This window comes from Lissotriton helveticus, chromosome 2_1, assembly GCF_964261635.1.
Source record: "Lissotriton helveticus chromosome 2_1, aLisHel1.1, whole genome shotgun sequence".
NCBI lineage: Eukaryota > Metazoa > Chordata > Amphibia > Caudata > Salamandridae > Lissotriton > Lissotriton helveticus.
Window position 1 is genome coordinate 1,158,653,344 of NC_136059.1, and position 15,047 is coordinate 1,158,668,390.

At 42.8% G+C, this 15,047-nt stretch overlaps 1 protein-coding gene across 1 annotated transcript in view; it reads left to right on the top strand.

Annotated features, from left to right (window-relative positions):
* The first annotated feature begins 554 nt into the window (after positions 1-554).
* The window catches only part of CD274 (CD274 molecule), a 325,034-nt gene continuing 310,541 nt past the window's right edge, over positions 555-15,047 (top strand). Inside the window, exon 1 of the mRNA XM_078677455.1 lies at positions 555-822. Coding sequence (XP_078533581.1) covers positions 712-822 — 111 coding nt within the window. The 5' untranslated portion in view covers positions 555-711. The remainder of the gene's footprint in view (positions 823-15,047) is intronic.

Genomic DNA, 15,047 nt, shown 5'->3' on the forward strand with positions numbered 1-15,047 from the left:
CATAGTGACGATATGCTTGCTATGAAAAGAACATGAGTAGAAATTGAAATAGCACACCCAAAAAGGAGTAAAGCGAAATGAGAAAACTGAAAAAGTGGCCCACCAGCTGTAGCACTGAAGCGCACTCCTTTTTAAGCGAATGTGCACAATGCCATCAATCACAGGGTAATAGAGCCAATCGCTGAAGTGGGCTGATACATTGGTCCATGCTGTTTTAGGCAACAGCAAAATGTGAATAGCATATACACAGACCAGTGTCTGAAAAGGGCTGACCCAAAGCCCCTCTACTTATGTTAATTTTATTGATTTCGGGCATCTGGCAGACAGCCAAAGCAACCAGGCTTACAGATATGAGGTTGTTCAGAAGCAAGAAAGATATAGCATTTCTTCCCAACACCTCTTGCAGTGTCAGTTCCGTGTTCCCCAATTGACTGTGTATACTGTAAATGCTAATGATTACCGAAAGTTGTTTCGCTTTCTGAAATGAAAAAAAAATTGGAACTGACTCATAGGAATGTAAAAGCTGAGCTGACACACAAAAGGGACAGCAGAGGGCGAAACAATCCTCAATATTCATGTGTTTTATGCCTGAACTTTTACCCGGGAGTTTTATTGCGTCTTTCGGGCAGAACCCTCCTTCACCCCGCGCGACTGCGAGAGCACGCGGAACTGACGGATGGGGTTTTCTTCCCTGACAGAGTAAACACGGTCATGCGCCAGTTTGAAAACAAGCTTCAGGCAGCCACAGCAGCAAACGCCGCCACCGTCTGTGACTGGAAGAGCAGCACTTCCCCTGGTGCAGACAGCGCCGCAGCACAGCAGGTACGTACGTTTAATGAGTGTGTGGGTTTATATTACGGAGCCTGTAATAAGGGTCTGTCCTTTCCTGTCTCTAATGTTCTTATTGGTTTATGACATCACTAGTTGTCTTAAATAAGAACATGTCATGCCTATTCTACATTGATAGCTTCTTATAGTGCCTATTCTAGAGAAAGCTGGCAATGGGAAAGGCAGGTCACTGAGCAGAATTACACCTGTTCAGTTAAAACATAAAATAGATAATCAGCTTTCAATTTCCTTTTTTTTTCTGAAGTATTTTCCCATCAAAATGTAGGATCATTATTTGACGAAAAACGGATTTCACATGTTAATTCATGGCACCCCAAGAGCCAGAAAGTGGTGCTTACAGCCAGAGCACTTTTGTATTGTAGAAGGGTTTGCAGATGCTGGTGCATCATTCATTCGGATCGCGGGTAGCATGATCACAGTGAGGCATTCCCTTGTTTGCATCTAGGTGCAGTCACTCCCAATCAGGTCCTGGAAAACTGTCACACGCTCCCTGTTCACAAGCAACCTGGACTACAGGAACACCCTCTATTACAGGATCAACAAAAACTCACCAGAAGGCTACAGACCACTCAGAACTCCGCGGCGATCACTCTCAACCTCCTATTTCGCCCTCTCAACACACCACACCTGCAGGTGCTCCACTGGCTTCCCATTCACAAACAAGCACAATTCAAGCTCCAGACCCACCCTTTCAAGGAACTTCATAACACTGGCCCAGCATACCTCAATAATCACATCTGCTTTCCCAAACCTTCCAAACACCTCCGTTTGTCCGACAACTACTTGCACCAATCCTACAAATATGGAAAACTAGAGCCGGCGCTCGAGCCTCCACCTACATCGCTCTTGTAACGTGGAATGACCTGCCTCTACTAATAAGAGCCTCCTCCTCACTCTTTAAATTCTATACAAAGCTGAAGGCCTGGCTTTTCGAGTCATCCCACTAGGCCGTAGGTGTGCCTACACTCACACCCACTAAAGGGCAGTGCAACCAGTGTTGCAGCGCTGACCTGGAGGGTAGACACTGACCTCAAGGGGGTTTCTGTGTTTAGCAATAACTTACGATTTAAAAGCACCTGCTGCAGAGTTCCTTGTGTGTCCAGCTTCGAGGCAGCAATACAAATGTCAAGATAATAATATGGCTGCTGCAAAGAACAGATCTGTATTGTATGTGGATGGATGAGGGGATTTGGAAAGCCAGCCTCTACCAGTGCTTTAAAAGAAATACAATGTATGTGAGAGAGGTGCTATGAAGAGGAGGGGCACTTTTGCCTGGTGGGAGCGAGGGAATCCGAGGAGGAGGTCATGGGGGAAGGGGCATCAAAATAATTGTCTCGCCAGGCCCCACCAGTGCTAACGCTGGCCCTGTGAGTCATGCCTGCTCAATGCCAGGATAGCCTTTGGGGTGTGCTCGACCCATGCAACTGAGGAAACTCTTTGCCTTTGTACCTTTGTATCAATGCAGTACTACAGATGTGTACACTGGGTTTTTGGAAGGGGCACTAACTGAGAACTCACAAAGTTGGTGCACAGTCAGTGCACCCATGAGAAACCCCTTGGGAGGGGACACTGGAGCCCCACATACGCCCTAGTATTCCCCTGTGATCGGGTACAGTAATGCTCTGAACTGCACCCACCTGTAGAGGTATACCAGGGGGCAATCTTGTCTTTTGCTAATGCACTCTCTTGGGTGCAGGTGTTCTCTGTGTGCACCTGCACTCTTTCCTAGTCTGCGAAGAGTGAAGTGAGTTAAGGATGCGTCCCAGTGCATACCAAGAGTGCGCCTATGCATATTTCAGGCCCTGGTGTAGATTACAAGAAAGTACCAATCTATCTGCATGTTACATTCGACAGTGGCATGTCAAGGAACATGAAATACAAATAAAGCAACTAATTAAAAGTTTCATACTGCTTATTATCAGGGTACATTCATTAGAGGCATCTGGAACCTTAGTATCTTTTTCATAAGAAGGAGCAAGAGGCCAAGGGTTTGAAAGATGTGTGTAAAGAATAGTGATGTGACCATGCAGTAGAAAATGAAATATAAACAACTACACCTTACAACCAATGTTCCCTTTAAAATGTGCAGGTGAGCTCCCTTCAGGGAACATAGTTTATCAATGTATTATCTTTTCAGAGTTCCGTGACTTCAGAAATGAAGTCAGCCTTACTCCTTCACATGCTAAGAGGTACTTTATCCCTTATGAAATCAGGGAGAAGATGTGGTGTGGTGCCTAAGTTATCTGCCTTTATGTGATTTGGGTCCTAGTATCGGACTATACACCTTTCCCTTTCATCATCAATTTAGCCACATGAAGGTAGATATGTAGAATTGTAGTCAGAACATGTAAAGTGGAGCTCACCATGGTTTATGTTGTAAGTCCTCTGGGGCTTACCCTAAAATGCCAGTGTACTAAACTGTAGAATTTGGACCGTATGAATTTGCATTGGGACCGTACTCCATAAAAGGTCCTGCCACCACATTGGCACCAATTCATTGATGAATAAGTGTATTGATCAAGCATATTCAACATAAGGTTCACAAGTAAACTTTTTGTGAATAGTATTCTTGCATCCCCTGCACTGTTTATAGATTCTCTTTTCGGCTGATCTTTGGGGAAATTCCTCCTTCTTTAGTGTTTGAGGGAGAGGCGGTCATTCAAAAGAGGCATGTTAGTGGGCTTCTGCTTCAGACGAGGGAGCACTGCTGCACTGTCTCACCCAATCACCAGTGGTGGGATACAGAATGATGCATAAGTAATCTAAGGACAACAATGAATATAGACACAATGGATACTATATTTGGTTATGACATGTCCAGCCGGACAGAGGTCCCAATCTTGTACGTTTAAAAACAATCACACAGAATACCTTCAACAATTCTTCATAGTGGGGCACAAGCCTGTACCCTAACACATACAGAATGGCATAGTGAAGAATTAACAAACAGACAGGACAGGGCTTTTAGGCAAAAGCTACAGATTTATGTGAGTAGAAAGGTAACAGAAATTCAATTCACACCATTACAAGCATATCACATAAGGTATACATTTAGAGTATATGGGGCCCGATGTAGGTAAATCCCATTTACCGATTTTGAAATACCGAATCTTACCGATTCGGTATTTAAAAATCGGTAAATGGGATGTAGGTCCCAACATCTGGATTCGTTACCGAATCCTTAACAATTCATTAATTACCGATTCGGTAAATACCGAATCGGTAATGCCCATTCTTTCCTATGGGCTTTGAAGCCCATAGGAATGATTAGGCATTACCGATTCGGTATTTACCGAATCGGTATTTAAAGAATTCACAAGGGTGCAGGGGGTGTCACTTTGACACCCTCTAGCACCCCCAAAACGGCCATGTGTGCAATGTGGCACACAGACATGCCCTAAGGGCACGTCTGTCTGTCACATGGCACATGTGTACATGCACAGATGTGCATGTACACAGGAATCGTTTTTTTACCATGGATTTGTATTCCATGGTAAAATACCGATTCTGTAAGCCATGTGCTGCCGGAACATAGGCTACCTACATTGCATTTTCGGTAATTTTACCGAATCGTTATCATTACCGAATCGGTAAATTTACTGATTCGGTAATGATAACGAATCGGTAAAATTACCGAAAATGTGCCCCTACATCTCCATAGCCCTTTACCGATCGGAAACGGCCGAAAATCGGTATTTTCGGCCGATTCCGATCGGTAAAGGGCTACCTACATCGGGCCCATGGTGTTTAGAAAAGTCGACGGCGTTTCGATCCCATTATAAAATCAGGAGGGTCATCATCAGGACAAAATGATGCCTAAACAGTATAAGCCTCTATAGCCTAAAGGAAAAGGAAAAATTGGGAGAATGGCATACATGGAACAGATTAATGAATCTGACATTAATTGTGAAATATGAAAGTGAGCGAACTATTGTTGTACCAGTGATGGTGAGGTACATAAGGTCATATGGTTGGATAAGCCAACTGGTTAGACCGTGAACGTCGCGAAGCAATTTCATACATGTGATGGTGATAGCGCTAAGAAAGTCACGAATGAAATGGCCATAACCATGAATTAAAAACCTGCGAATACATGGTGAGTAAAAGTGAGGAAAGTTAAAGGCGCAAGAAGAAAAATTAGGTGCCAAACTTTTACAGAAAGTGAAGGGAATGAGTAATTGAACTCTTGTGAAAACGGACGAACAATGGGGAAGGGCGGGTTAAAAGGTGACTAAATCGTCATGTGAGCGAACGATCAACCACCACATAGCCGACAGGGCTTTCCGATGGGGCCCGAACAATAAGTTTGGGCAAGGCGGAATTATGGATTCACAGCCTGTAATTACAAGGGTAAAGGAAACAGTAAGTCCATCTGCCAGCCTCTCCACGCACGATCCAGTGAAAACTAGACGTAGAATGGGTTCTTACCCGTAATAAGGGAGCCTCAGGGACACAAACCGGCAGTTGGCTCGGTCGTGTTTAAATTCGGCGGAAGGCAGGGGATAAATTATCCGTCATCCTGTAAAATTAAGGGTAGGAAAATTTTTGAGCTTTTTACAAACTCCGCGTGCACGGCCCGTGAGGAGTATCATCGTGACGAATCCTTACCCGTGATACGGGAGCCTTGAGGTAACGTGCCAGCGGATTGCTCAGTCGCGTTTTTGGGGGAAAGTCCGCCTAAGGGGGACCTTTAGAAAAGAAAACGCGGGTCAGTCATATATCCAAGGGAGAAGGACCTCACTAATACAGTAATAAAACTTAGAGCGGTCTTACCGGGTCAATGGGCAGAGGTATCTTCCTGGCAATCGCGGTGGTGTACCGCTATGGAAGACATATATTATGGCTTGTAAAGAGGCTCGTGATAGCCTGGAACTAAGCCCATTGTGTTAGTAAAAATAAGTGTAGGACAACGTGGTGGCCATCTTTGGGTGGGTAGGAACATGCACTGGTGGTGACCGTGACCAAGTGGACAGAGCAGATTGAATTATAAGAAATAGAAGAAAGGGGGGAAGTAAAATTGGTTAAAAGAGATTATACACATCATAATGAAGCACGAAACAGTGGAATATGACAACGACACTTATTCTGAACAAAATTACATTAAATTAGTCCAATCCTCTTGCAGATTCAGCCCAGAGTACAGGCTGTCGGTTTCTCAGGATCCATTTAAGCTCCTCTTTATTTAGCATTTTTGTCAAATCACCACCTCTCGGGGTTAAGGTAACCTGGCTGATTACAGTCCATCTTATCTCGTTCTCAGTGTGTCCTTTTTCACTAAAGTGTTCAACAAGTGGAGCATTGATGGTTTTGCATCTAATCCTACCCCGATGCTGCGAGATCCGTAGTTTGATCTTCTGTTTGGTCTGTCCCACGTAGATCATATCACATGGGCACAGAATAGCATAGACCAAGTTACAGCTATTACAATTTGTAAAGGTTTTCAGTACATTTCTCGTATCTTTGAAAACAAACTCTTTACCTTCAATACAAAAATCACACACCACACAGAAGCCACATTTAGAGTGTCCCCTTAATGGAGGAAGTAACCATAGGTCGTTCAGTGTGGAGTTAGCTGTTTTTGGGAGGGGAAGAGCAGCCCTCACCAGATGGTCTCTCAGGTTTTTGCTCTTTTTAAAAGCAAACATAGGTGTTTCTAGATCTAGATTCCCTGAGTTAAGAATATGCCAGTTCTTTTTAATACTCTTCCGGATTTTGTTGGACACGGGGGAGAAAGTTTTGACACAGACTAGTTTTTCAGATGGTTTCTTGGGTTTAGGTTCCAGTAAGGTCTATCGTGGACAATACCACGCCCTTTTCATGGCATTCTTAATTAGGCGGCGTGGGTAGCCCCTAAATCTAAGTTTGCTTGCAAGTATGTTAACTTCTGAGAAATAGTCTGTTTTCAAGAAGCAATTTCTCCTCAATCTCATAAATTGGGAGTAAGGTAAACTGTCCCTGAAGGCTCTGGGATGGCAACTGTTATAACTCAGTAATGTGTTTCTCTCAGTTGGTTTTCGGAACAAAGACGTGAACAGTAAACCGTTCTTGTGTTGGATACATAAATCCAGAAAGGGGATACTGGTTTTGTTGTGAGTCAGAGTGAAGGTTAACCCATTACAGTTATTATTCAACCAGTGTAGGAATAATGTAAGACCTTCAACAGGGCCACCCCAGATCATAAAGACATCGTCTATATACCGCTTCCACATATGGACCCCTTGATGGAACGGGTTGGTGGAAGGGAGGATAGTGTCACATTCGAGCCAATCCATGTACAAAATGGCCAGGGTTGGAGCAAAAATTGAACCCATGGATGTACCTTTTACTTGTTGAAAGTACTCATTGTCAAACATAAAAAAGTTGCGGGTAAGACAAATTTCAAGCAGTTGGATAATGAAAAGAGTGGGTACTGTATGAGGGCGAGGACGGCTGTTCAGAATGTTCTCCATGACAAGCAAAGAATCTCTTTGTGGGAGGTTTGTATAGAGCGCTTCAACGTCTAAGGTACATAGAGTTTCGCTCTCAGGGTTAAAAGGATGGTTTTCAGTCAGATTTATCATGAACATGCTGTCCCTGACATAGCAGTTTGTTATAGGTATCAAATCATTAAGGAAAAAGTTGACATAGTGACCAAGGGGTTCCAACACAGACCCACAACCAGAGACAATTTGACGGCCAGGAGGGTTATCAAGCCATTTGTGTATCTTGGGGAGGGTATAGATAACCGGTGTCCTGGGGTGATTAACATTCAGGAAATTAAATTCGTGTTTTGCCTCAGTGGTAATTTGTCAGACAAATGACATCACTGATGAAAGCACTGATGACATCATCCAGTGAATGTGGTTTGCTTCGTTATTTAAATATGCATTATATATATAGCAATTTGCATTGAAGAATGAGTGGATATATAAAAATAAATATTTGGATGGAGGATTTAGTAGCAGTGTAATTGACTGTTTACTTGACCAATTTATAGTGTCTCACTAAATATAGTGGATAGTGACTAAACTGTTTGAATATCTGTATCACTTTGTCAGTTGTTGTGTAAACTGGTTCTACAGTTGGTTACTAGCTATGTGAAAGTCTGTATTAGTTATTGATTAGTTAACTGAGTGTTTGTATGGGAGAGTGAATGTGTGTGTGGTTCGGTGGGGGGGATGTGACTGCCCAAAGATGTGTGAATAGTTGATTCACTAGATATATGAAGTTACAACTACATGTTCTAACAGTTGTTTGGGTGAGTGAATATCTTTATGGGTGTGGTGATGAGCAAATATATTTCTCAATGGTACATGTCCAACAAACTAGAAAAATAAAAGTCAGTGTATGTGTCAGTTGTTGTATATTAATAAGTATACATAAGACTCAATGATTGTGTGAGTGACTGTATGGATAACTTTATACTTGTAATAATGATTTTATAATTCACTAAGTATGACTTACTATCTAAATGAATAGATGAAGTTGTGTTTGTATAAGTGTCTAGCTAAGTAAATATGTAAGTATGATCCATTGTTTGCATAAGTGAGTAGGATGACTTCATATGTGAATAGGATGTGTGCTGGTGTGTAATGTCGATTTAGGTGTATAAGTATTTTTGATAGTGTTCTATTGTTCATTGACAGCATGTATGAGTGAATCTACAGGTAAGTGATTAGATGTGTGTATACATCTAAAATCACTGAGTGGGTTTTTAGATACTTGTATTGCTGTAACAATGGATTCAAATATGATACTCTTTATTTTACAAAGAGTGATGAAAGATTTTACTAGTGTATGAAAAGGTGTATGTGATTGTCACGTGGATGATGTCATCAGTGATGTCATCAGTGATGTCATTTGAGATGTCATCAGTGATGTCACTGACCATGTCATGAATGATGTAATATGTGACATCATCAGCAGTGGATTGCGTGTGCGCGAAATATAGTTAGTACAACTAACTATATATGAGCAATTTCAATGGTTTTGTATGAGTGAAATGTCCAGCTAACTATAACACCCCTAAAACTTATAGTTTTTTGAGTGAATTTTAAAGGTTTTTTAAATGCTAATTCCTAACTATATAAGGCCTGAAACCTATGGTTTTTTCAGTGAATTTCAAAGGTTTTTTAAATGCTAATTCCTAACTATATAAGGCCTGAAACCTATGGTTTTTTTCAGTGAATTTGCAAGGTTTTTTAAATGCTAATTCCTAACTATATAAGGCCTGAAAGCCCACCAGGAATCTCCAGTATGCGCCAGGGGACGGCATTGCAGAGAGGTGTAATGAAGCCACACCCCTTTTTACACCTCTCTGCAACGCAGCCCCTGTGCATGTTTGAAGAGGGGGAAATAATTCCCCTTGCATACTGGGGACCCCTGGGGGCCAACTAGCCCACCTTGAACCTCCAGTATGCGCCAGGGGGCTGCATTGCAGAGGTGTAATGAGGCTATGCCCCTTGTCACACCTCTCTTTAACGCAGCCCCCTGGCGCGTTTGCAGAGGGGGAACTAATTCCCCTTGCATACTGGGGGTCCCTGGGGCCAACTAGCCCACCAGGAACCTCCAGTATGCGCCAGGGGGCTGCATTGCAGAGAAGTGTAATGAGGCCACACCCTTTTTTACACCTCTCTGCAACACAGCCCCCGTGCATGTTTTAAGAGGGGGAACTAATTCCCCTTGCATACTGGGGGTCCCTGGGGGCCAACTAGCCCACCTGGAACCTCCAATATGCGCCAGGGGACTGCATTGCACAGAGGTGTAGTGAGGCTATGCCTCTTTTTACACCTCTCTGCAACGCAGGCCACTGGTGCGTTTGCAGAGGGGGGACTAATTCCCCTTGCATACTGGGGGTCCCTGGGTCATATCTGCCCAAACGCCGAAATTCCGAATGATTGAAAATGACTTTTCTTGAGAAACATTTGGATTTGGATTATCATGTCCTATACTTTGGAATTTTTGAAAGACTGACTTTGAGGATGCTATAAATTACTCAAGTCTGCCCGAATTGTGTGGGTAAAATTGATACCTAGTCACTTTGAATAAGAATGTACTTACGTCTCGTCTAACATTTGGAAAAAATATCTAGTTATAGGACAACAGGATACCGACATAACTTGAAGGAAATAAGAACGCCCTGAGGAAGTTCTGTTGTACAGAACGAAACGCGTCAGCTGGCTGTGGTACATACACTTAAGGAAAATAAAAACATTTGAATATACACCAAGATTCAGCGCTTCAATAAGGACTCTAAGTGATATGATTTGATTGGACTTATTGTGCAAGTGGTGCTGTGCCAAACTTTGGAATATTCTCCACTACTCTCTTCTACTTACTCTCTACTACTCCACTACTCTCTAATACTCACTCTCTACTACTCATTCTCTACTGCTCTACTACTCTCTCTCTACTACTCACTCCCTTCTACTCACTATCTACTACTCTCTACTACTCACTCTCTACTACTCTCTACTACTCACTCTTTACTACTCTCTCTCTACTACTCACTCTTTACTACTCACTATCTACTACTCTCTACTACTCACTCTCTACTTCTCACTCTCTCCTACTCTCTACTACTCACTCTCTACTACTCTCTCTCTACTACTCTCTACTACTCACTCTCTACTACTCACTCTCTACTACTCTCTACTACTCTCTACTAGTCTCTCTCTCTGCTACTCACTCTCTACTACTCACTCTTTACTACTCTCTACTACTCACTTTCTCCTGCTCACTACTGCTCACTCTACTATTCACTCTACTACTCTCTACTACTCACTCTCTGCTACTCTCTCTACTGCTCTCTACTACTCTCTACTACTCACTCTCTACTCTATTACTCACTCTCTTCTCTCTACCTCTCTACCTCTCTCTACTTCTCTCTCTACTAGTCTCTACCTCTCTACCTCTACCTCTCTACCTCTACCTCTCTACCTCTACACCTCTACCTCTCTACCTCTCTCAACACGCACACATATACACATATATATATATGCATATATATGCATATGCATTTATGTATGTGTATATATGTATATACATACATATATAAACATATTTAATCTGCATATCTATATAAATATAAATGCATGCATACATGTACATATATGCATACATATGCATGTTATTTACATGAAAGTTTTAAAAACACTAATAAAAGCAAAGCTAAAAAGCCACCTCATTACAAACAGAATGGCTTTAACTTAAACGAGGGCGAGATCTATTGCATTTTCAATGCTTGTTTACTTTGGTTCCATCAAGAAGGCATTCAAATGTGTCACACATTTGCCATAAATTCTGAATGTTAGCACTCTAGTTGCTCATTAGATCACTGTAGTAAAGCTACTGCTCACCAGGGAAGTCTGCTGCTAATCATACTTTCTATGGCAAAATGAACCCCCTTATTTTGTCCTTTTTTAAATTAAATGTTTTCAGACTTACCACTTCATTCCAATCAAGATGGCTTCTGGTGTGCCATACTTTTGTCATAAGTAAGACTGTTAGCGCTCTAGTTGTTCTTTAGAACACTCTGGGACATTCTGTCATTGGGCTATACTTGGGCTACATCTGGGTGATATTTGGGCTACATTTGGGCTCTTTTGTCTCTGGTGTCCATCTTGGGAGACTGCATGTCAGAATTTTTTAATGAAATAGAAGAGGATTTGGGAAGTCACTCAAAATGTGCCCTAATTTTTCTTTCTGCAGCACTAATCATACTTTCTTTGGAAAAATATACCCCCTCATTTTGTTCCTTTTTAAATTAAATGTTTTAAGAGTTACCACTTTATTCCAATCAAGATGGCTTCAGGTGTGCCATACCTTTGTAATAAGTAGGACTGTTAGCGCTCTAGTTGTTCTTTAGAACCCTCTAGGACAGTGTTTCCCAAACTGTGGTGCGCGGTCCCCCAGGGGTCCGTGACACATTCCCTGGGGGTCCGCAAGAGGCAGTTTTAAAAGCACTGCAAAGTTCCTTGTCTAATTACCAGTTTTAGAGCAAAAATACAAGTGTAAAAATAACGGCAGTGATTAATGCACCTGCCGGAGAGATGAGAGTTTTGTCCGGATGTATGACGTTACAACGTATACTTTTACAACGCCTACCTTTACATCGCAAGTTTTACAACGCATACCATTACAACGCATAATGCTTTTGGGCGCTGGATAGTGAATAGTTTAATTTACTATTCCAACTCCAGTCCCCGTGGATAGTAGGGAAGGTGTTGGATAGTACATTAAACCTATTCCGTATCCTAGAGCACCCCCCAGCGCTATGCGTTGTAATGGTTTGCGTTGTAAAAGTTGCGTCGTAATGGTAGTGCGTTGTAAAAGTTTCGTTGTAAAGGCTGTTCACCGTTTTGTCCAGTTGCAGCTTTGAGTTATCTAACGTAGCACAGAAAAGAGGGTGCAAAGAACGTGTACCATGCATTTAAAAAAAACAGTGTTTTATGTGCATTGGTCAGTGGGTTGCTGCTTTTGTCACAGATTCTTTTGTTACTCTGCAGTTCATATGTGACAATTGTAATCTGGCACAGTGACCTATAAACTGTCATAAAAGAGCTGCTTGCAAACTGCATGGCACAAGTTGGTAACTTATGTTTTTCCCAGTCTTTCATTATCCTGATGCTGCTAAAAAGGTTTATATGGGTGGAAATACATTTTTATTTTTTAAAGTCAATGCTAACCACTAGCTGATGTTCTGAATCCCACGTTTGCGCTTCTCCGGATCAAGCACTCTTTAAAAATGCCTACTAGTATGAATGACATGGAAATCCTACACATTGTAGTACCCTTTGCCTTATGTATCATTTTCTATACACTGATTTACACGTATGATTCAATGTCTCTATATGCATGTGATGTAAAGTGCTCCGACATCCTACAATGGTATGAGAGATACTATAAAACAAATGAAATACATGTGACAGAGAGGCTATGGAGAGATGAAGGATGATAATAAGGGAAACATTGAAGAACTCCAACAAAGATTGTCGTATCCTGGTGTATAGGAAGGTCTTCATTTACTATTCGTTAAAAGCCAATACAATTTAATATAATGATATATGTGTTTTAGACTGCGCCAATGTTTCCTAAATTTCATGGAGGGAGAGCCTCCCAAAGCACCCTTTGTAGTGGTCAGGCTCTCTCACTGCACTTGGTCTGCACCGTATGGCGACTGGTCTGAAAACATTTGCCAGGGCTGCTTTGGGTTTCCAGTCTGGCCCGAGCAGGAGCCTTGTATTGGGAAATAAAACCAACCATTTAAAAGTTAGTCACGGAGATGCAGCACCAACTTTCCCATTAAAATGGTTTGTGTTTGCAAATTCTTTGAATATAAAATGCTAAGGGGGATATTTACAACAGAAGTGGTAGAGCGTGTAGTTAGCCTCCTTAGCTTAACGACACGCTCCGCCACTTCAGAAACAGCGGGCTGCACCATGTTTACAAGAATATGGTGCGCCCTGCTTTTCCCTCTGAGCTGGCGCTACACTTAGCAGTGTAGCGCCAACAGGGAACCCTTGCACCATAGTGCAAGGGTGTGTGTATGCAGTGGAAGATTGTTTATGAGCAGGAAGTTTTGTCACTATGTGCGCCACTATGTGTGCCACTTAATGCAGCACACATGGAAGTTACAAAAGGGCATTTTTTAAAAAGATTGTTTATGTGCAGGAAGGGTCACCTTCCTGAACATATACAATCGAAGGCGTTTTGCTTTTTTCATGTGTGCTGCTCAAAGCAGCACACATTGAAAAAGCAAAAACGAGGAGAAATAAAGGATTTCTCCTCGTTTTGCCAAGTTAAGACCTGGTTTACACTGGCTTAATTTTGGCACTACCTCCTATTTATACTGCCCTTGTAAATAGGGGGCAGCGTAAAAATCAATGGGTGTTGCGGTGGAATGCCCACCGCAACACCCACTGCCCACCCCTTTCACGCTAGGCATTGTGTGACAGGGGACCTTATTTACAAGGCAGCGTTAAGCCATGTTAAGTGGCTTAAGGCTGCCTTGTAAATAAGGCAAAGGCTCTATCGCCACGGGAACGTTGCAAAAAGTGATGTTCCCATGGAGATAGGGGGTTGTAAATATGCCCCTAAAATCCTTAGTAATTAGAGTATTTGTTTTGTGTGCACACGTGTTTATTTTTTATGAATTACTGTTTTAATGTTTGAAATTTAAATCATACAAATTGCTTGGGGGTCCCTGGCTTCCAGTGGTGACTCAGTGGGGGTCCTCAGGAGTCAAAAGTTTGGGAACCACTGCTCTAGGAGGCTGCAGTAGAACACAAAGGAATCAACTGACAGTCTCTGTCCTTGTTGGATGTACATGTTTTACTGAGAATGTCAGACTTCATGCTCACATGACTGAGAAAGATAATGTGAATTTACAGAAAATATGCTTTCAGTTTAGCGTATAGATCCCCTTCCAAACCACTGTGGGAAAAGCATGAGATAATAGTTTTCTTTCAAACATGATTCATGATATCTCAGCGCTCTAGCTGACGCACGTCGCGTGATGACGCGCCGCGCCTCCGGCCATCTTGTGGATGCGTGCGCATCCACATTCGAGAGGCGCGAGTGCCGGAGCGAGGACGTTCCACCGGCTCGGCGCTCTTTGATGTAATTAAGTTCAATAAATAACGCTGCAACACGACGCTGTCTCCTGTCCTCATTAGGGACAATCACATCTTTACAATGGCAACGAGCTTGGGATTTAAATAAATACATTAAAAAAACGAGAAAACGGACCCAACGTGGGAAGTAACCAGAGAGCACTGAAATCAGGCAGCAGCTGCAAGCAAACAGCAAAGGGCCTGTAAGTACCACAGCCAAACAGCGTCGCAGGAACACCAGAGAGCGCGGCAGAGCCCACACCCCCATATAGAGCACAGGGGAAGAAAAAAAAAAAAGGGTGCAGAGGGGTGGATTGCAGTAGGCACCCCACAGTGCAGCACAACCCACGAGTAGAAGCACTGGCGACCTCGGAACAGAGCGAAGGGGCAGAGACAGAAAGCCCCCAGCTACAGTCTGAGCAGCAGCTGGAGGACGGCGCACCAGGCAGCCCCAGGGACCACAGTGGGACTCCGCCCTCGGAAAGGCGCAAAACCATGTGCGCACAAGCGTCATCCGCGACACCGCCCGTACAATTCCTACCCAAACCAGGGGAACCCCTCATGAGGTGGGAAGACTGGAGAGACTACATTGACAACTTTATTGAA